We start from the raw sequence: 23,053 nt of genomic DNA on the forward strand, positions 1-23,053 counted from the left end.
GCTGATCAGAACAATTAAATACGTACAATTAAAAAATATATATTGAGCATAATTATTTACAGTCACAAAGTGCCACAATACAACTGGGTATAATAAATGATTAATAATTCACATCATATCGTATCATAAATAATGTTGTCAATTTCACCGGGGATAAAACTTGGAAATTGAAAAATTCTAGAGCATGAGTACACGACAATGAAGTATCATCAATTAATTATTTGTTCGCTGAACGACTCAACATTCAGGAGCCTTAAAAATGTCAAGACAATGAAATACTGATCGCTCTCCATCGAAGAGCAAAAGTATCTTAGCATGATGAAGTTGGCACGTCAAAAGAAAGAAGAAAGTTTTTCATTACTGCATTTTCATTCTCTCTCTTCTTGCCCTCCGTTATCTTTGTATTTGTACAATCGATTTATTCACTCTTGAGTTGTTTCACAAGTGTTGTTTTTGTTTTACGATAAGCACGAAGGTAGAAGTCGGAGAAGAGTACGAAGAATATCGTTGAGTGGAGGAGGAGTAGTGCTGCTACTAATTTTGGATAGCCACAGTCGAAAACTAGTGCTTGAGCACTGTGAACAAATACTAGGAAGAACTGTACCTGAAACATAATAAAGAATAAATTTATTAATAACAGAATTAAGGATAACAGAATTAAAGACTATTTAGAAATATTTAATTTTCGTATGGTTCTATCAGTGTTTTTGAAATTAAGAGGATTGTCAGCTTTATCATCGCGGAATGACAGCTTCTATACTTGTCATTGAAGTGAATTTTCTGCTTATTTTGACGACAAAAATTTCAGTATCCAATGGCCTTTTGGATGCATTCAAGGATGGCCCCAAAGAAGAATGGGAAGCTAAATTATTCATGTTCGAATCCACTAAATGTCGACGCGAAATTTGGACACTACGATTTATCATCTTTATTCTTCATTTTCTATTAATGACGTCTGCCATTCGACGCAAAATTGGATTTATTTAATTATTTTTCGCTCAAAAATGTTCCGGACCAAACATTTTTGGAAACAATTCTGTTGCAAAGAGGTAGATAAATTTGAGTCGATTTTCTTTCGAAAATCGTATTTCATTTGAATTTTTTTTTATCGTTATTTTACATCGCCTCGACCCGGTTAGGGTATACTGCGATGATGATCAAGACTTTAAATGGTTAGATCGCACCATTCTACCCGGCCGGGATTTGAACTCGGAACCTTTCGCATGTGAGTTAACGAACTTTACCCACTCACTGGGCCAAGCCACCGGGCTCATTTGAAATTGACTATCTTGCGGTCATTTTCAGACATCGACGCCTGAAATCGATGAATGGGAAATTTTTCCCTCGACCGGGGCGACCAAAAATTGCACTATGATCGTGAAATCGCTGAATTTTTCATGATTTCAGCGAAATAATTTGGAAATCGATCAGAATTTCCCAACGAGAAAATCATTAAATTTCCTCCATTCCCACGTTACGCATTCGACCATTTACAAGATGAAAATGTGCCACTACTGCTATTTCGTACGAGGTGAGGCTCTATGGCACGCTGTGGTCCAATCGACCGTCCTCCACTGGCACTCTGTGCACAGTAGACCTGGTCCCGTATATTGGAATGCCAAATTATTGCAACACAAGTGTTGTCGGGTGCCTTGGAGAGTCCAGCAAAGCAAGTCAACCAAGAGTTACTCAACGTTATGTTAGGTACCTACTTTTCACTTTTTCCCTCCCCTTCACCTGTGTCCTCCTTGTCTACACCCCTTCGGCATTTTAAATTTATCAAATGCACTTTGTTGATCATTGAAGCCAAGATCTTCAAGTTTTCTTCACAGATATTTTGAGATTTGAAAAATCCTTCACCTGATCTTTATGAAGATTTTTTATTGATGAGGCTTCATTTTTTTTTTCATTAACGCATCCAAACCAAATGGTTTATTCTACTAAAATAAAGATTACAAAAATATGCATAAATTGTTTGTGTATCAATCTAACATTTAGTAAATCTCACAATGTCCTCAAATGTTCAGTTTACATGAAGTGAAAAAGCAGTCAATTAGTAGAATAGACGAGGCTTCACTTGAGATTTTTTTTTAGGGAAAAAAATTGGTACACTCTCTTTTGCAAACATCTAAGCTAGCGGATTAAGGAAAAAATGTTCGAAGGCGCTGAAAATGGTCTCATGATAATTTCTCTGAATGTCACGTAGCATCAACACAATTCAGTAATTATAGATTAAGACTTCATATTAAAATTAAATCTTTGTTAATTATGAAGTTATGAGAGATCTCTTTTATAGGGAATCAAATTCTCTATCATATTTACTGGATAATTCACAAATGACTGTAAATAACGGTTGATATAGTCCTTTCAATTGACTCTCTTTGTCGGTGCACGGGCACTTACTCAAGTGTACTTCGATCATTAAAATTTCAAGGACTCAACAGATTTTTTCATTCCCATTAATTCCATCAAGCTGAGAATTAAGATCGTCTTGACATTTCAATCCTGGCATGAGATTTTTTCATTGTGAGTTATAAATGACAGAATCCAGTGATAGAATAATGAAACTGGAATTCCAATTGGAAAAGCACAGTTTCTGATGAAAAATGAATATAGCTATGAGGCTGGGGTAATGAACCACCCCAGTGTACTCGTAGAAGGAGCGCCCAGAAAGTGTACCCGCAGAGGTAAGAGACAGTAAATCGATTGACTACATTACTAGAAATTTGGTGAAATTTCAGTCCCAGGCTCATCTGAATTTTCGATGCTATGGGGTTGAATTCAATTTCAAATGAAAGCGCTCACTAAATTTCTCATTCATCTTAAAAATTCAAGAAAATTGGGGTTTTCATGTTAAACAATCATTGATTTTTCAATGAAAGCTTGAATTTCTGAACTCACCGTGCAAATTGCAGATCAGATTCAATTTAATTTTCAATAGATTGAGAATTCAGACAAGTTGTTGCCTGAGTTTTCAAAATTTTCAAGGTTTTTTAGGGCCGTATGCACCTGAAAATCCCGAATTACTTGAATATTCAAGAAATTAAGTGATTTTTCAATGAAGAAATATACAGAATTTTCATGTAACTTTGTCATTATTAAAATTTCAAGCTTTTTCGTTTGAAATTTCAAGAGTAATTTTCTAACAGCGTATGAAGTTCAATCTCTGGAACGTTGTAATTCAAAACTTTCAAAACACAACGTCAATAAATTGTCGGAAAAACAGTTCAGTAGCAAAGTGGTAAATCGGTTTAAGTCGACTCATCTCCCAATTGAGTTTTTGAGGAATATTCCGGAATCTAACGGAAATAGCGAAATTTTCATAATGACATTTGTTGTAGCTCTCGATTGGCTCTACAAAAAAGGTTATAACAAAAATTTTGCTATCTCCCTTTGATTCCGAGATATTTATTGAAAACTGGTCAATAGTCAAAACTGACTTAAACCGTTCTACTACTTCGCTACTGAATTGTAATCCCATTGATCCATGGAAAACCTGTAATTTGGTGCTGGAATCTCAAAAGACATATGGGGATTCCACGTGACTATTACTTCTCCCAGAAAATGTCTCATATAGCGCTCAAAAAGTTGTGAAAACATTCTCTCATTTTCTTCTTCTTTTTTTTCGCTACTACCTACAACTTAAATGTAACGACCTGGCCTAGGATTATCACTGACCGAATACTTGAGTACCCACTCCGGCCAATAATTGTCAATTAATATTGCGAAAGAATTACACACAAGGTTCCAACACCGACTGGAGATAATTCGAGCTCGAAGGAAAGTGAATGTCTTGCGGTCACTGTGCTACCAGTGCCAGTGTTTCTAAAGGGCGAGTGCAAGCGCATTATCAGATGAAGTTGACTGATAAAAATAATAGTCGTGATCTTTATCTCTAATTAAATTTTCTATTTATTTTCACCAGTATTGGTTACAAATTGCGAAATATTTGTCCCGGGGGAAAAATGGCGAATTCCAATATTTTTTATTTGGATTCTTCTGTTGGTTCCTTGGGGTAGTCAAGCGATTATTTTATTAGAAGGAAGCGAACAATATCGAATGAAATTGAAAATGTCAGTCTTATTCCGATCAGACACTTCGTGAACACGAATGTGCAAAATAAATTGTGCCAAGTCTGTAATCGATTTGCAGATTGGGTATTTTGCAGAGATTTTTGTCGTTTGGATCAAAATATTATGGAGCTATGCGATTATTCATGGAAATTTTTCCTTTTGTTTTTTCCTGGAGGAAATGGGGGAGTGGAAAAAAACTGGCGTACAAAATAATTCGATAGAAATTCACGAGAATCTGAGATTTTTTACTGTGTATTTTACTCGGTTAGATATTTGGAACAAACTATTCAATGTGAAGGAAAAAATCCTGAGAGCTGAGCTTGTCAATTGAAGTGTCTAAAGAATTATAGTAGTTTGCAGAACAACTACTATAATATTTCCCGAAATTCCTCCAGAAAACAAATTATTTCGAACAGATGAATTATTTTTTCCCACGTTGAATGAAATTGCCCGTTGTGCGACGTTGCCGGAAACTCGTTAAACGCACCCGGGCAGTGTAGAGTGAATTCGACAACGCTAGAGCCTAATTAACACGGCGGGGAATCCCCGCGGAGGTGACTAGAGTCGCAGGGCCCCGCGTGTGGTGACCAGACTAGGGTTAAAGCAAAAATCCCTCGTGAAAAGAGAGTTCTCTTTTGCTCCCGCGATTTTTGTATCGTCGCTCTTTGGCCTCTTGGCATCGATTTTTGTGGAATTATTTTAAAAAAATATGTGGGGCCTGAAGAATGTTGGGAATGTTCTAGAAAAAAGAGCTGTCAAAACTCACCAATTGTACCGTGGTCAAATGTTTCTTCCACCAGAGGTATTTCTGATACTCCGGTCCCATTGCCGAGAGCATATAGTAAGCATACATAACTACGTGAACAGCATTGTTTATAAGATTGCCGAGGGTGCCGTGTCCACCCGCAATAAATTTGACGCATATCCAGGTCTCGAGTGGGGTCAACGAGTGATGATACAGATGCAAAAATGTCACCTGACTGTCCTTCTTGCGTAGTACGAAAAATATCTGAATCATAAATGAGTTTTTGGTTTATACAATTCTTCCTCTGAAACAAATGTATTGAATCAAATCATTTTACTTTTATAGCATTGTAAATTTCGTCGGAAATTCGTCAGAAAATACTTTGTGGCCCGTGTGATGAATATAATTATCCATCACTACGAAGCGGAGAAAAAAAATTTTTTTTCGTGTTAATAATTATGCTCATGGGATTATGCTGTGTGAGCTCACATTACTCTAATTTCGAAGAATCTACGCAATTAACCGCCGTTAGATTATTGGTATACATTCGAAAATACTGAAAGATATTTAATGAATTTTCGGGAAATTCCGAATGAAGACTGAAGAATTTTCAATTGGATTTGATTATTATCGAGGCAACGTCTCCAGAACGGAAAAGTTTAGAAAGATTCATCAAGAGGTCGTGTTCATCATCTAAAAAATTTTCTACAATCTCTCATTCCCGATAGATGCCCATGATTAACGAAATTCCATTATGATATATTCAGCAAATTAGCTACTAATTCTCTTCGGTAATTATCGAAATTTGAAGAGAGAAAAGTTGAGAGACAAATAATTGAACTTCATTGATGATTTGTAGTGATAGTTTGCACACAATATAAAACATGAAGACTGTGACGTATCTCAAGTGACCGCATTTTCCAATAGTTAATGGAGAAAATTAAGAAATCGACATCAATGTGAATAGCAATGTAGTAAGCATGATCATTAATCGCTCTCAGTTCATGGTTTTTAACTGCGGGTGGTTAATATCAAATGCTAATGATCCCAAGAAAATCATACAAAAAGAATGCGTTTCCGTTCAACCATGCCTAATTTACATTACTCGGTTGCCTCAACATTTATTAATGGATTTTCATTCATTTTTCAGCTGTTATCAATGTAATATTTTCTCACAATTCTTTATTCCTCGGTCATTCAGTGTGAATGATGAATGATTCTTTTTTTTCCCATTTTTTCTTGCTTTGAGAATGGATCAGAACGTTTTCCCTATCATTTGAATTGCCGTTTTTTTTATTACATGTGCAGAATTTTTGTCGTAACTCGAAAGAATAGTTGACGATCAAAGGCTGATGCTCACCGTGTCAGCGAATTCCGTGAATTTGCTGATGAAGTACCACCAGCACAAATTAGCCATTCGCATTGCTGTTGGATCGTGGGAGTAATCAACTGGCTGACATTTGTAACTGTAGTCCGAGAGCCAACCAGACATTAAGTGCTGAAAGAAGATTATCATCATTAATATTTTATAATGAACAATTTTCCACTTAGTTAAATTTTTCAGTAATTGATGAATTACATCACATACTGAAAAAATCTCATCAGCTTGAGGTATTTATGGCGGGGCGGCCATGTAGGTGAGACGGAGGGGAATCTATTGCTCTCTTGCAGAAAACCAAGCGCTGAACAAAAATAAAACGATATTTCAATTGCAAATTTTCAATCTATTTCTACCATTTTTGTGTTCGACGTATTTTTTACGAAATCATCACATACAAACACCCTCGGCAATTTCAACACGGATCCACAAATTTTATCTATTTCGTGCAATAATAACCAACTGTCCAGATTTTGCCGACCAGCGCTAAAGGTCCCTTGAAATTGTAATTTATTTTTTAAAAAACTGGACAACTTTCTAGGAAAATCTGGAATTTGCTAGAAAAATCTTGAATTTTTTTAGAGAATTCTAGGACGTTCTAGAATTCCGATAGATGGCGTCACTATCGTTAAGGAACCATAAGGACTTTCTCCCCAAATGCCCCCCCATAATGAAAACAGACGTATCCACGTCAAAAACTTGGTTGAAGATAATAAAAATTGGAAGTTTCACGATTACCCATAAACTTAATGACCCTTAAAAATCCATTTCAGCGATGCAATTCTCCTTCGCTCAATTTCTAAAATTAATTTACCTTCCTCTGAATTGAGTATTGAGGTAAGACGAAAACTTTGGTAATATCCACGTATGCTCGGCAATAGTAAAGCGTAAGAAATTTTTTCGCTCTCTCCACTGGGTAATTTATTGAAACATGTGTTTCACATTCTTTTTCGAATGAAAATTAACTCTGCAACCTATTTTGCTCTGATCTCCGGTGGTGCTGAGGGTGGGGGAATTTTCGTCACAATTCATGGGGACGAGATTGCGGTTGGCTTCACGAGCCTGGAAGACCTTGGCTTATGGAAAGCCGATGGAAATTCCAAGTGAGTAAAAAAAAATTGGGGTATGCAATAATAACTGATTCACAGCGGCAACCCGTTTCTTCTTGAAAAGCAAATCCTTTTCTCTCGAAATTTATTTTATAAATTTTTCCAAGTGAAGGATCAGAGCTACACATTATTTAATTGTTAATTGAAATATGACGTCCACTCTTCTATTCCTCATTGGCTTCAAAAAACGTCACACTGTATTTTTCACTAAAGGATTTAGTTTTCCTAGTGGGGGAGAGGAGGGCAAATTGCAACATTTATAATGTATTTCAATTCTTTGTTCACAAACCGAGATATTGGGATTGTCAGTCGACGACCAACGTTCCACTTTGCTCTGTGTTCTTCTAAAGTTTAGATAATGATCGATGGTCGACTTTTCCTCATGACGTTAAGCAGTTTTAGCCAAGAAAGAAATGAAAAATTCAATGGAAATGTCGGTAGTTCCGCTTTTGCGAAAAGAAATTATTTGAACTATTTTCTCCATCCAGATTTCAATCATCATGGTGCAACCTACATATTGCATTCAACTGATGAATTTGATCAGTTTCCTGCAGTGGTTACTATAAAAAAAAACAAAAAGATCCTTCAGTCACTCGTCGGAACTAAAAGAATAGTTTTTGGATGAAAAAATATTTTTTGTCTCAGTGCAATTCTCTTGGCCAAAATTTGGATGAGAGAATCCAAGGATTTGGATGGAGAATCATCGATAGTGATTCCCAGAAATAATAAATCATTCATCTTATTTGTTATTGGCTTTTTAACCGCCTTAAACTGGTGGCAGTATTCGAGAAATGCATAAATTGGGTCAAGGTGGGCCGAAGGGGTGGGACAGGCATTTTTTTCGTATGCTTGACCTTCCCCAAGACGAAGCAAGGTCGTATGGCACCTTAACTTCTCTTGAGATCCCATTACGCCGCTGTTTCTCTTCCCAGACAACATTAACGTCCCCAGGAATTTGCGCAAGAGAGTATTTACGCAATCACTGGTCCACTGTGGACTCTCTGAGTTGATCAGTGATATAAAATTCTACATCACTTCGCTAATGTTGCTTTCCGTTTTTTTTTTTTCCAAAAGAGAAAGAAAATGAAATGTCGATTGGGGAGTAATTTGCAATTCTTTTTCGCTATTCGGCCTACTTTCCAGGCATCAATTAAAACCGGTTCCACGTGTCGTTTAAACACATTTAATTCCACATGAAATTCACTTCCCTTTGGTTTCATGATTTTTTTTCGATTCAGAAAAAGCCAAATTTCATAGAAAGACTACTTCAGTAGCGAAGTGGTAAAACGTTACAAGTCAATTTTGACTATTGACCAGTTTTCAATGAATACCTCGGAGTCTAAGGGAGATAGCAAAATTGTTGTTATAACCTTTTTTGTAGAGCTGATTGAGAGCTACAACAAATGTGATTACGAAAATTTGGCTATCTCCCTTAGATTCGGAAATATTTTTCAAAAGCTTCGCCGTTTCGCCACTGAATTATTTTTTTGGTAATTTTTAAATAACGATTTTGTTGGTCCAAACAAGAATTGCTCGAGTTTCAACGTTCTCAAAGAATGATTTGATGTTTATGTATGTGAGAAAAACACTGGTCCCCAATTTCCCCGGAACAAAACTTCTCTACATCCTGGTATTAACATTTTATATGCAAGGTGTCCCAGTGGATTGTAGAGTGAAAAACGACCAAATAAAAAATATTCAGCTAACCAGCAGCATTATGAAAATTAAATAGGAAATGTAATTGGATGTCTTACACTGTCGAGAATGAGATGAGTATGAAAGAAGAAAGTAGAGAGCTGTTATTGTAACTTTTATTGTTATTACTCTTCAAAATTGCCTTAAATTCTTCAAGTTTTTCGCTCGATTTTTTTTATGAAAAAAGGAGAGAAATTCAGTAAAGCAGACTTATGCCGAGAAATTTCTATGGAAAGTATCTCAAGTATAGTTAGGTATCTCAGGAATGCGTTATATAGGAGGATAAAAATCTATGGATTTTTCAAATTTCTATTCATCCGTTCGATTTATTGCTAATTGATTATTCGGTCATAATGCGGCCATACAAATATATATATACACATATTATGAAGGAGGGATGTTAAGGTAAGGTGAAAGGATATTTATAATATGTATACACATATGTACACGTATGAAAAAATTCACTAGAAAAACTTAGCGAATTCGCTAGAAAATTCTATTGGACTTCTCGTTAAAATTCTACTTGTTTTTCGCGCTGATTCTGTGAGATGCAAAAATTGATATTTTTCTAAAAATCTATTTTTCAACGATCATTCCAAAAATTTTCATGAAAGTGGAATTAGCCAGGGCTAAAAAAATTGATAACAATTCCCTCTTCATTCTATCAGAATAGGACGGGGATCGCACAATTCGTTGTTGAGTTACGGCACAATGTTTATGCAATTTGAAAGAGAAAATTGGGCTTTTTATGATTACTGAAAGAATCATCAGTAATAGCAGTTAAATCAGGGATTGAAAAGTATGTTTCAATGCCTTCTTACCCCGTCACGTACGGGGCGCTTTCGTTACCAAGCGCGTCGACCACTTAATATCGCTCACATCTGATTACTTTCGATGAATGAATAATAGTATATCCTATATGTAATTGAACCTGCGGTATTCCTTTTGACAATGTTGCTTGTGCGGTTAAATTATTATCCAAAGTTTCAGAAATATGAAATTTCGAAGAGAGCCGTCTATTTAGACTGGGGTCGCTGCCTGGCGACCCCACCAAATTTAGGAAATTTATGAAATTTTTTAAATGTATGAAATTCGTGAAATCTATGAAATTTATGAAATTATGCATTCTGTGCATTCCAATTATGCATGCCGTGCATACGGCTCATCCCACTTTCTGGGGCCATTTATGAAATCTATGAAATCCATGAAATTTATGAAATTATGCATTCTGTGCATTCCTTAGGATTCATCCCACCTTCTAGGGCCATTTAGGAAATCTATGAAATCTATGAAATTATGTATTCTGTGCATTCCTTAGGATTCATCCCACCTTCTAGAGACATCTATGAAATTTATGAAATTATGCATTCTGTTTAAAAAATAGAAGAAGAAAATAGCGAAATAGAAATTTCAAGAAAGAAACCCCATTCGGAAGCAAATGGCCAATTCATTCGCAACAATTACTATGCTCATTTATTTAAAAAATGCCATTGCCCACTTGTTTTTCTTAGGGTCAATACCATAAAAAGGAAAATTGAATTACGAAAACAACTATATCGTAATGAAACTTTATGATATCCTTTATAATATAATATACTTTATATCAAGGAAAATAAAAAATATGTTGTGAATTGATAAAACGATGGACTTTACCTCATAGAGCATTCCCAGTGAAAAAATAACTTGAAACGCATTGTAAGCGACAAGTATAGTTTTAAGTCCATAAGGCTTTTTGTTAGCCATCATCCTTGGCCCTAGTAAAGTCACCCCGTAGAGATAAAGTATAACGATTAAGAATGTTGGAATTGGGGAGTCCATGAGGGGCCAGTCACTGACTCTTGGGTCTGATGCTGTCTCCAGAATCTCTGTGTACTGCTCCAAGGCCATTCGCACTAGGCCTTCTGCCCCTACGAACGTGCGATTTGTGTCTTGCATTTTTAACAAAGGCTCGGGCTCCCGCTCTGCCACTAATTCCGCTGCTGCTGATGCCATTTGTAATCTGCAACAAAAACATTTGCATTATGTACTCACACGAAAAAATTTCAGTAGCGAAGTGGTAAACCGGTTTAAGGGGACTTATCTCCCAGTTGAGTTTTTGAGGAATATTTCCGAATCTAACGGAGATGGCGAAATTTTCGTAATTACATTTGTTATAGCTCTCAATTGGCTCTACAAAAAAGGTTATAACAAAAATTTTTCCATCTCCCTCAGATTCGGAGATATTTATTAAAAACTACCACTGAACCATGAAAAATCTTGTACACACGATAACTTGAGAAAAAAAGGAGCTAGCAAGTTGAAATTTGGTATGATCCTAGCTCTTATAATACGAAAGGTTGGTATTTCGGATGGGCGCAATCGGCCAAGCGGTTACTGAGCTATGCAACCTTTTGTGTAAATATATTTTGTTAAATATCTCACAAACTACTCAACGGATTTGATTTTTTATTTTTCCAAAATACTCGTCTCGACGGCTTATAGATCATCTAGATCAATCAAAATATCTGTACCCATTCATGCAAAATTTTCGAGATAATCAGATGCCTTCTGCCGAATAGGCTCGAACCTATGCTTGTTTTATTATTTTTCAACATGAACAAATTTATTTAATACTCTCTATTCAATGAGTGCATTTCATCATATTATTCAATAGAGAAATTTATGCAATAACCCAATTACCACAGTTATATCTACTAACTTCTTCAGGAAGTCGCAGATGTCCAATACGTCAGGACATCGCTTGCACAAATGGCATTATCGATCATCCGTCTTAGCTCCCCTAGAAAGTCGCACAGTTTTGGTCTCGCAGAGATAGAAAATACATTAGTTGTATCTTGTTATTGCAAAATCATCGTCGACAACAAGGCTTTCGTCAGTGTGTCCTCCTGGTCATACAATTCAATTCATAAGCACAATTTCTCGCGCTCTGAGGACGCCGAGGACTCTAGGCTCTTCTGATTGATCAAGTTGTTAACTTGGGTACTTCCTGGTGGCAAATCCGTTGATTGTTTCGTAATGCGAATTTTCCAACGCGAGAAATTATGAGAATTGTAGAGTTCGAATGGTTGGGTAACCCAGTTTAGGAATCAATTTACAAATATTTCGTTGACGCTAGTGTTTTATGAATTTATAAATTCATTCAAATATCATGTCCTGATGAATTTCATGAAAATAACTTTTGATTACGGATGATTGAGACAATTAATTTATACAGATTTTCACAAATTTCGAATTTTAGGAAGTTTACGGCAAACTCGATTGTATCATTGTATCATTATTTGAATACTATTTAACTAGCGATTCGAATACAATTTAACTAATTTTACGGGGCAAAATGAGACCCCTGTAAAATTTGAGATTTTACACGAATGATTGATTTTTCTGCAGTCACTAATGAAATACCCCGTTCTTAGTGGATTTAAAGTATAAATATAACTCTGATTTCAAAGATTACAACCTGAAAAAATTCTAAACGGGAGTTAATAAGAATAGAAGCATTCCGGTTAAGTTCGCCCTCAACTCAGTCTATTATTATTGATAATCATTAATTAATGAATGCCAAAATAACCATGACCGTGATGAAGTTTGATCCTCGTGAGGTAAAACGGGAGAGACTTAATTATTTCACTCGATTTATGATCAATCGGCTCTTGTCCATAAAATCTCATAGACAGCCGACTAGTAATTTGCAGAAGATAAATATTGAATGCGATTTAGGGGGAATAAATTATAAAATTTCAGATTTCACAGAAAATTCCAAATTTTTAAGCAACATTGGGACAAGAATTTCTCAACTTATTAGAATTTTCTACGAACAAATGAATATTTAGTGTTAAATACCGCTGAATTTCCAACTAATTGAAAATTTAGTATTATTTCTACCGAAAATTTACATTTGCAGTTCTCATTGATTTTCCCATGAGATTCTGAATTTTCAATGACAAAATTCCTCGAAATTTTAGTGGAACTAAAATGTGATAAACATTCCCCGAAAGTGTTTCGGAAATTTATAGCCAAAAAATTTTCAAGTGTACAAAAAAATCGAATTATGATGAACTTACGAAAAGTCATAACTGTAAGATGAAATAGCTGCATGAGACAAGAAAATGTCTCATTCCCGTAAAAACTAGAATATTCCTCACAACGACGATTGGCGATTGTCTTAGATAGAAGTTCCTTTTTTTGATTCAAAAACTTATTTTCCTACTTATGTAATCTGTTAAACGGCGTTACATCGAAAAAAACACTGGGCTCATTTGCCTGATTGAAAAACAAAAAAAAAGGGGTCTCATTTTGCCCCGGTCTCCCCCAATAAAAATAAGTGTTCCGCAACATTACTCGACATTCTTTTAAAAATAAAATTGAAAATTCGTTTGAATAAAAAAAATCTGCATAATTATTCGCTATAAAAAATTTAAAAACCCGACTCCGACGTCCTTGAGCCGTTCTAAGGTCATGAAAAAGAGGCGAACCACATGTCTGAGGCAAGCGAAAACTTTCGGTTGTAACCTTGGTACATCAAATACTGTGAAAGAGTCAACAAAAATATGCTCAGTATACTCTTACATTGATTAACAAACGAAGGAAAAAATTTGGAAATATCGCAATTACGGATAAACTTTTAATTTATTCGAGATTGAAATGGGGATTAATTTTGGAATCAATTCGATAATCCGATTTCGCCGATTCAAAATTTCTGCCACATTTCAACGATATGACTTAAACAATCTCGATGGTATTATTGATCAGAGTGTCGTATGCCGGAGTCAAGTAGAAGCAATCGAACTTGATATTTCTACCTCCTAAGCAACACAGATCAGTTAATTTCTGGAATACTCAATGAAATGGCAATTCCCAGATCTGTACGACATTGAAAACAACTGGAAATTTGGGAAACTATTGTTCTGCTGAGTAAATAAAGAAGTAAATAAATGAATTGATTAATTCATTAATTGATAAAGAGATTGCAAATTAAGTTGTTTATGACATTCTATTCTCCCAATGAGTTTGAAAATCCAAGCTGTCACTAAAATATTAATGATCGCATACCATGGAAAACTAAATTTCGTTAATTTTCAAAGATGAATTAAAATTCACAATTGCAAGTTGAAATGCAGCTATTTGAATTCTTAAAAATCTAACAGTGTTCAAAGTGTAAGAGAATAGCTATGCTTGATTAGTTCTAACTGCATTTCGGTGTAGGGCACCCAAATTGTAGACGCTACGAGTGATCATGCTGAACTGATTTTTCAAAGGAAAAAATATAAGTAGCGTTAGCTCGTCAATTTACCACAGAAAATTAATCCCGTTTTTCCACATGAATAAATATCAACAGCGACAGTAGTGTAACCTAACGAAAATTCGAGTCGCTTCAACAGTTTTGTAAAAATATTAAAATGATTCGATCCTGATTTCATGATTAGGGGAGGTTGGGGTAAAACGGACACTTTTAACTTTTTTTAAAATGTTAATGAGGGGTTGAGATGTTGATAAAATTTAATTTTTTTTTCAATACAAGGAACTATTCTTTCCCTTTGTGACGAGCCTAAACTGAGCTCAATTGATAAATTTGTTTCTGAGTTACGAATATTTAAAAAAAAGTCTAGTGTCCATTTTACCCCACCCGCCCCGATAATTTTATGTGTTTGCTTCCGAACAAAAGCCTTGTAATCGTGATTTTTTTCGATTTGTTAATTTTGGGTGGAAATGCCTAGAAGTGTCATGAAACGCGAAGAAATGTTTTTAAAAAATTTCTGTATGTGCGTGCGTACGAACACATGTGTGTTCGTACGCCTAGAACTGTCCCCATAGCTCGAGAATTATACGCACATATATTTTCGGCGAAAAATGCAATATGTCACATATATTTCACGTATAATTATTTGCCTATATTTTCTTTCCGTGAGGGAGCAGTCGTATGTAATGTGCCATCTGTCACATGTTTTTGTCGAACTATTTGTTTACAATTTTGGAGAACTGCCCCAATGCGTTGAACGACAGCACCGATGGCTTCTCCCTCAACCTAGCGATGATGAAGAAGAAAATTGCTATTGTCCTCAAATTTGGTATAAAAATATTGCGCGCCAGTTTTTCCATCCAAAATACTTGAATCGAAAACGCTCAAATTCAGAAATTGGCTCTTTGTAATGACAGAAATGCCGCAAAATTGTCGTTGAACCAACTGTCAGTTCCAGCGCAGCGTTTTCCATTGGAATGATCCTCTCATTTCTGTGGCAGTGCGCACGAACGGGAGAGATGCGAGACGAAACGGTACTTGTTATGGAGAAAGTTTAAACTCTTGTGAGATGGCTCATGAACGAAAGAGTGTCTCGATCGTTTCTACAACGGAACCGAGCGTAAAAGACATGAGAAAGAGAGGAAGATGATATTTTTTCATGATCATGATGGTAGCACGCAGGAGTAAGGTGCCCTGCCAGCCGTTAGTGGGTAAGTGGAACGCGTGCCCAGTTAATTATAAATGGCTCCTCCGCCGCATTACCATCAACGATACGTAATAATGAGAGAAGAAGAATGCAAATGTAATAATAGATTCAATAGACTCAATAATTTTCACCTTGGATTTTTGGCATTTTCTTTCTACCTGATCGAGATTAGCGTTTTTAATAATTTTTCTTACTTTCGAATTCCGAAGAAGCCATTCATGACCTCGTTATCAATGTAATTGCTATAGTTTGAAAAATATCGACGTTTTATGCGGAGTGAAATGGCTTTTCTTACAATGTTAAAGGCTGATCTTGAAACATATATTGCTGAGTATGCCATTTTTATGTGAAGAGAGGGAAAATTTAAAAAACAGCTGTTATTTTTCAAAAAATAAAACTGATGAGATGTCATTAAAGTGTAAATTATTTTTCTTTTCCAAGGCAAAAGCGTTGGTAGTAGAGAATGAGTTCACGAAATATCCCATCCAGGATTTGTCGATATATGCAACAGGGCCAAACATCGATCCAACATCGGGCCCCGATCAAAGGCCAAATATCGGTTTAATATCTGCTCGCCAAACGTCAGTGAGTCTGTCATCCGCTGAGAATTGGTCTTTAATCGCCGAGTTAATTCTTCTAGGCTATTTTTTAAAATTAAATATCAACTTATCTAAGCTGAAGGCCCGCGGGTAATGGCCATTTATAAGAATGTATGTTTCTTGCGATAAATAACGTTAAAGTTTATCAACTTATCGTCGTAGTTTTTTGGGAATTTGAAAAATTCAGAAGCATGTCGACCGCTACCAGATCACCCTTACGGAAAGAACATATATCCGGACATATATCTCAGTATACTTCACTTATATTTCGGCCAAAAATGTCATATGCCAGATATATCCTAGATATAAATATGCACATATATCTCGATGTTAAATATTTAACATATATCGGCAATATATCTCATATATTTTCGGCGAAAAATGTGGTATGCCAAATATATGTTAGATATAAGTGCTGCATATATCTCATTTCCATAAGGGCAGGCTGTCAAATTATGGTTAATTGCAGTTGAATCACCCACTCGCGATTATTCTCATTTATTACAAAAAAATAAAATAGTAAAATAGTAAACTCCACGTACTATGCACATATACGAAAAAAATGTGCCCCCGTAAGATGTTTCAGAATTCAAATATTTTCATTTTTTTCCAATATGATGCAGATAGATTTGAGCGATAGGAATGAGCCATTAACCATGGTAATGGATTATCGACAAGTGAGACGACAATTTTCCGACGCAAGTTATCATATTCCACTCACTCGTGACTATCTGAGCAGTTGATTTGTTCGACGCTGGCCAGATTCAATTTTTTATTCTTCTCCGTACTTGATCTTCAAGTGCACGAGACAGTAACCGAGGGAAAAGTGGAGTCATTCTCCTTCTCGGAGATATGTGCGCCCGTATTCAAGAATCCCGCGGCTAACCCACTTACCACGTGAGGTGTGAGGAGAATCAATATAATCAAATGTTCAAGTATTTCCATGTTTGACTTGAAAATACAGCTTTGATCATCCAGCAGGGACGAAAAAATTTAATAGAAAAACCTATCGAAATCGTTAGAAAATTCTGTTGAATTTCTATTGAACTGTTCTATTAGTTTTTGGCCGATTCTATTGAATTCAATTTTTCTATAGAATTTCCTCGGCTCTAATTTTCTAAGTTTTTTTCGTTTAATTTTCTTGATGAGAAGAAAATAAAAATAGAATAAAAAAAATAGAAAATTTGAGTCGAGCAAATTCTACAGAAAATATATGAAAAGAATAAGTTATATAGAAAAATCGAATTCTGTTGACTTTTTCTATAAGATTGTTTCGTGCGTGAACTTTTACATTATTTTAAGCACAAAAGCCCAATCAGGCTTGATTTGTGGGATTTGTCACTTTTCTTTTACAGTTGAATGTAGCAAAAGATTATAAACTGATTAGAAAATCATAAAACTTGACGGGAAAAAAAATCCTTTTGAAGAAATAAAAGTGACGATTGAATCGATATTTCGGCTCCAGTGAACTCAGCGCGGTTTCTTCTTACTTTCATACTACCGTAGGATGAAATACCTCCGGCGGTTTTCAACGGCACATGCTTCTCGACCCAGCTTCTTCGATGATTGCTACGTTCGACCCCGTTTGCTTGAAGTAGGATATGCCGTGCCTAATTCTAAGTTCATTTCCACTTTTACACTTCATCCCATTCATTCGATGTTTAATGAACTTTTGAATTTAATGTGTCGTTAATAACTCAGATGTGTCGTTATTGCCACGTAAAATCATCAATAAATTGAGCATTACGATTGAAATACCAGACATTTGAAACGGATGTTGGAGTACGATCTTTTGTAGTAGATTAAGGAAAAATTTATTCAGTAACTAAATTATTACAGATGATCTAGGACAAAGTTTCCCTTTTCCATCAGCTTTGATAAACTGAAAAGTCATTGTTTAACGAGAAATTGGACCACTTAAACGGTAGAAAGTCCTAGGAATATAGCAGAAAAATTTGATGCAGATTATTCCACCGAAAATGCGGAGGACCCTTATTTTCAAATAGGTGAATTTCATATGGAAAAGGTTTCTAGATTGACTCCTTGGAACGTCCGGCTTCCCAAGATCTAAAGGTCAATTCTCTTCCTCATTAATTCGAGTGAACTTGAGACTCTCGCCACTACCGAAAACACCCCTGAAGCGTCGATATAAAACGATGATAAGTCATTGAAAAATTCTGCATATTTGTGAACGGTCCAGTGACCTTGTGCCAAATAAAACACGAGTTGTCCTTTTCATTGCGGTTTTCAACTTTCGTAATCATGCGTAAATTTTATCATCCATCTTTTTTCAATCAAATACGTGCATGATTAATCCACATGCAATGTTTTTCACCGAGAAATTAAATTACTATTTTATTTCAGTCATTCCTGGTCAATTAGAAAATTCAGTAGGATTGTAGAAACGTAATTACCGGAATTTTTTATTTGGTCAGGTCTTGCTAAATGGCGATTTTCTGATGATTTTATGATTCGTAGTTAATACAATCCCGAATCGTGCGAAAGTTGAAAAAACAAACGTCATCGAGATAGTTGTCAATTAATATTTTTTTTTGTTTCCGCAATTTTTTCTGAAATTTTTTTCATTATTCAATTTCGATTTTTTTTTATAAAATTGAATTTCAATGGGCCCGTTAGCCAAATAAATCTTCAGAATAAATTTATGGCCGGAGTAAATTTATTCCACAGGTGGACAATTTTAGAAATTCGTCGTAATTAGTGGTATTATTGGCAAATAAAAATGATGCGCTAATTTACCGCGTTTTTTGGTAAAATACGTTTGATGAACTTTCGATGAAAATTGATCAGCAGATTATTTTGATTTATTCTGATACTTCACTGGGGATTTTCTCAACGACGCCAAAAGAATTTTCATTGACAGTAAACAATAAAAAATAAAAAACTTTCTTGTTTCCAGTGAAATTTTCTGAATTTCAAAATTCTGTTGTACGTTAATTTATCAATCGAAAAATGAGAAAAGTGAGTGAACTTTTCATTCAATAAAATTTTTTCCAAAAATCTGAGAAACAAGTATTAATTTTTAGTATTTTTTTACTAATATCTGGAGTAAATTGTGCGACAATTAAGGTACGCTTTGTTTTCTCATTTTAAAGATTTAGGGGGTGCGAAATTCAGAATTTTCGGATTCTCAAATTAGTTGAGAACACTCGCGTTCTTGAACTGATTTGTCATGTGGAGAAAACTTCTGTCGTTCAAAAATATCACCTGGCGCTTTGACTTAATTCAGTAGCGAAGTGGTCGAACGGTTTAAGTCGATTTTGACTATTCACGAGTTTTCAATGAATATCTCGCAATCTAAGGCAGATAGCCAAATTTCTGTTATAAGGTTTTCGGTAGAGGACCTTGAGAGCTTCAAAAAAGATAGAGGCGAAAAATTCGCTATCTTCCTTAGATTTGGAGATATGCCTCGAAAACTCAGCTAAGGGCTAAGTCGACTTAAAGCTTTTGACCACTTCGCTACTGAATTAATGTTGAATATTGCCAAATTATTTTTTATTAACTCTTCTCACTTGCAGTAACTAGATTTTTGGAAAGCTTCTTCTGAAATGTAATAACCAGTTTCTTTCCCTCAGTAACTTGGTTTCAGACACTAGAATATTTTCTTTCCTATAGAGATAGTTTCAAACTTCACTCATTCTCGTTTTGCTAATTTTTCCGGTAATTTTTTTCACTATTCAATTCCACCATTTCCTAAAATCAAACCGGATTTTTATGATGCGCAGAAAGTTCTCATTGACGACAAACACAAATGTGGAAATGATTTAGAACTCGTCCTTTCCTGTTGATGGCTATCATGTTTTGTTGGACCAAATCGTAAACTCTCAGCGCAGTATTTGCAGGTCATCACTTATTAATTCCCGCAATAATCGGCGATTTAATCGGTCATTCTGTTGCATCCATCTCTGTTAATGAAGTGATCGAAAGTAATGAGTTCATGTATAAAATCTTGGTAAATATGAAATCACTTGGACAACGGATTATTCGCAAAAATGTTAGTCGCAAAAATGTCACTCGACTTTTTCGAAGTCATTTCATAATTTAAAAAACTCAATATGTCATTGATTGCCTTTTATCACTGCACTACTGATTTATTCAGTTTTTTTCAGTCAATAAAAAATGACTCGTTCCATAGGTGAATGGCAAGCGTTTCGTGATTTTAATGCATGTATCGCCGGCGTTTAAAGTGGAGCGAATTCCCTTAATGACTCGGTATTGCGTGATTAACGATTATTTTTCTGAAAAATCATCAAGCATGGTCTTGTCTTGAATACCACCGATTGAATCAAGTTCATCCATTGGAGTTTCGCGAAGGAAAAATTCAGTAGCGAAGTGGTCAAACGGTTTAAGTCGATTTTGGCAATCGGCCAGTTTTCAATGAATATCTCTAAATCTAAGAGAGATAGCAAATTTTTTCTTATAACCTTTTTAGTAGCACTCAATTCGCTCTACAATAAAGGTTATTATCAAAATTTCGCTATCTCCCTTGAATTCGAAAATATTTCAGGAAAACTCAACTAGAGACTAAATTGACTTAAACCGTTTGACCACTTCGCTGCTGAATTGATCTATTTTTTTCTCAAAAAATCAATTTTCTTTTCATCTCACAAAACACTGAGATAATTAATTACCCATTCTTTCACATTTTCTTACCTCAATCAGTGAAACAACTCCTTTCCTCTCAAAACGTGATAGAAGAAACAAAAAAAAAATCACTTCACGTTACCACAGGTAGTAATGTCCTTCTGGCGAATCAAACTCTCAAAACTTCCTTTTTAATAATCCCCACAGTATCCATGAGCAACTCGAACCGCACAATAATCAACAAAACCCCGCGAACCGTAACTGAAAAACTGAAGAAACCTCGAAACTTGAAACTGTTGAAAAATTGACGAAGCTACCGATGCCGCATCAGATCGAGATCAGTACTCGACGTCACCTTTCTCTCAAAGTTACACATCGAAAGACACTAAGAGATACGTTTTGCGATGGCAATCCACTGTTTCCCCTTCTCAATTCCAATTCGACGTCAATTTCACTTTATTCAAATTTTAGGCAATTAATTATTTTCAGTTGAATTTCTCTTCGAATTTTTTGTTGTTGAAATTTTTACAAAAATATTTCAACTTTTGTTTCACTGCTTAAAAAATTTTCATTATTTTGGGAATTCGTTGCAAACATTTGTCCGTACAATGTGAATGGCAGTCACAATTTTACAGACATTTGAGTACATAATTCGGGATTTGACCGATTTGAGCGTTTGCTGCAGCAGGAATAAATCGGAGGAGCAAAAGTTGTGGGTTTAAGTATCGGCCACTGAGTGGGGCCTCAGGTTGGGGCCAGGATATGAGAGTGGGAGCATGCTCACCTCCCGGTAAATGTCTGGGCTTAACTTCTGTGATCCTCGTGTGCGGTGATTGGGCACAAATATGGTACGTGAGGTTTGCAGCATTTTGTTTTTAGATATGAGGACGTTGAGGAGTCAAGGTCCCGGGATTTTGAGATATTGTAGTTGGATACATGTGCAGGACGCACGGGTTGGGATTGTGGTTGGCATTAACCTTGGAATTTGGAGTTTTCTCGCAGCAATCATGAGAGATATGGTGAATTTATTGAATGGGTGATGGAGTCGGCTCTGAGATTGGCGGGGATTTTGACGCTCGAGAGGATTTGAAAACTGGCCGTGACAGTAGATGTGGAGTGCGCTTGGTCAGACGCGAGGGCTCCGCAGCAATTTTTATGGATTATGCTACTTCATTTTTGCTTCACTCTAGTGCTAAGTGAAGACACTTAGCACGTTGTCCGTACAATTTTTCATATTGTCTCCGATGAGTTTTAAACGTCTCGGGTTATTGAAGCGGACAATTTGTTTTTATTAATTGATTATTAGTGTGAAGAAACTCACTGTTCATCGTCCGTCAGCCATATAAGAGCCTGAAATCTTGAGAACTTGATCGAAAGAAGCCTCCGGTGTACCCAATTTTGGCGATAGGAAAGATTTTTTCGCATTAATTTTTGGAAAAGCAATTACAAATCGCTTTTTTGGGCGAACAAGCGATTTCAGCGAAAAAATGGAAAAATGTGTAATGGTGTTTTTTCAATCCAATTAAGGGGAGAGTGCTATGAGTTTTTTAATTTTAAAAATAATTTTTTTGAAATTCAGCTCCTACACAGCTAATTTCGTTATTATTTCAATAAAAAATTGCACAATTCATGTAAAATGGCCGGAAAATATTTCTGAAAGAATCGAGAATATATTTTAAATATCTTAAGGATAATTTTTCTGCCCAGTTTACATGAATGGTGCATATTTTTATATTAAACAGAACAAAAATAGCTACGTGGGAGTCGAATTTCAAAAAACTAATTTGTAATTGTTATTGCACACATTTTTTCAAAAAATTTGAAAAAAAAATCCTCTGTAGCCCAAAAATTGGTGACCCTGGGCTATTTTTTTGTACTAATTAGTCGTTTTTAGACATTTATAATCGATCTTCAATGCATGAAAAATCTCACTCGAATATCCCACGACTTTTAAAACTCATAATAGTCTCCCCTTAATTAGGTATCATGACGAGCCTTTTGAAAAATGAAAATTGAATCGGTCGAAAGGCACAGGAGATATCAGCAAAAAATTATTTTAGAAAAATCGCTATATCTCCGGCACCGCTCAACCGATCGAGCTGCAATTTAGCACAAATTTGAGTCTCAATAATTCTCGAGTTATGGCGACAGTTCTGGACATACAAACACACATGTGAACACACATGCAGACATTTTTTAAAAATGTCAAGCTCCATCATTTCTTCACGTTTCATGACATTTCTAGGCAATTCCACCCAAAATAAGAAATAAAAAAAATGACGATTACAAAGCTTTCATTCGGAAGCAAAAAAACAATTCCATTCAAAGTCCGTTGATTGGTATGGCGGCCATATGGGGTGCCATATGGGGGTCCGTTCGAGATGCTACTGGGACCGAATTGACGAGAAT

General features: G+C 35.6%; 2 protein-coding genes across 2 annotated transcripts in view; one reads left to right on the top strand and one right to left on the bottom strand.

Annotated features, from left to right (window-relative positions):
* The window catches only part of LOC107041103 (elongation of very long chain fatty acids protein AAEL008004), a 43,998-nt gene that overhangs the window by 892 nt on the left and 20,053 nt on the right, over nucleotides 1-23,053 (top strand). The gene's annotated exons all lie outside the window — the stretch shown is intronic.
* Nucleotides 24-21,317, bottom strand: LOC107041104 (elongation of very long chain fatty acids protein 7). Its single transcript, XM_015261497.1, has 5 exons — nucleotides 20,714-21,317; nucleotides 10,654-10,999; nucleotides 6,179-6,316; nucleotides 4,840-5,082; nucleotides 24-604 (listed from the first exon to the last, which is right to left on the bottom strand). Exons 2-5 carry the CDS (start codon nucleotides 10,990-10,992, stop codon nucleotides 419-421), a joined length of 906 nt encoding a protein of 301 aa, XP_015116983.1. The 5' UTR covers nucleotides 10,993-10,999; nucleotides 20,714-21,317; the 3' UTR covers nucleotides 24-418.

Source organism: Diachasma alloeum, unplaced genomic scaffold (assembly GCF_001412515.2).
Source record: "Diachasma alloeum isolate Michigan unplaced genomic scaffold, Dall2.0 Dall_scaffold_00354, whole genome shotgun sequence".
Lineage (NCBI taxonomy): Eukaryota > Metazoa > Arthropoda > Insecta > Hymenoptera > Braconidae > Diachasma > Diachasma alloeum.

What these genes read in the sequence shown, in the direction of transcription:
- LOC107041104 (XM_015261497.1), bottom strand. Translation starts at nt 10,992, where the DNA reads ATGGCATCAGCAGCAGCGGAATTAGTGGCAGAGCGGGAGCCCGAGCCT. An exon ending in TCACGGAATTCGCTGACACG is followed by an intron (nt 5,083 to 6,178) that starts GTGAGCATCAGC and finishes TTTATGATTCAG; the next exon opens with ATATTTTTCGTACTACGCAA. An exon ending in ATTTGACCACGGTACAATTG is followed by an intron (nt 605 to 4,839) that starts GTGAGTTTTGAC and finishes ATTATGTTTCAG; the next exon opens with GTACAGTTCTTCCTAGTATT.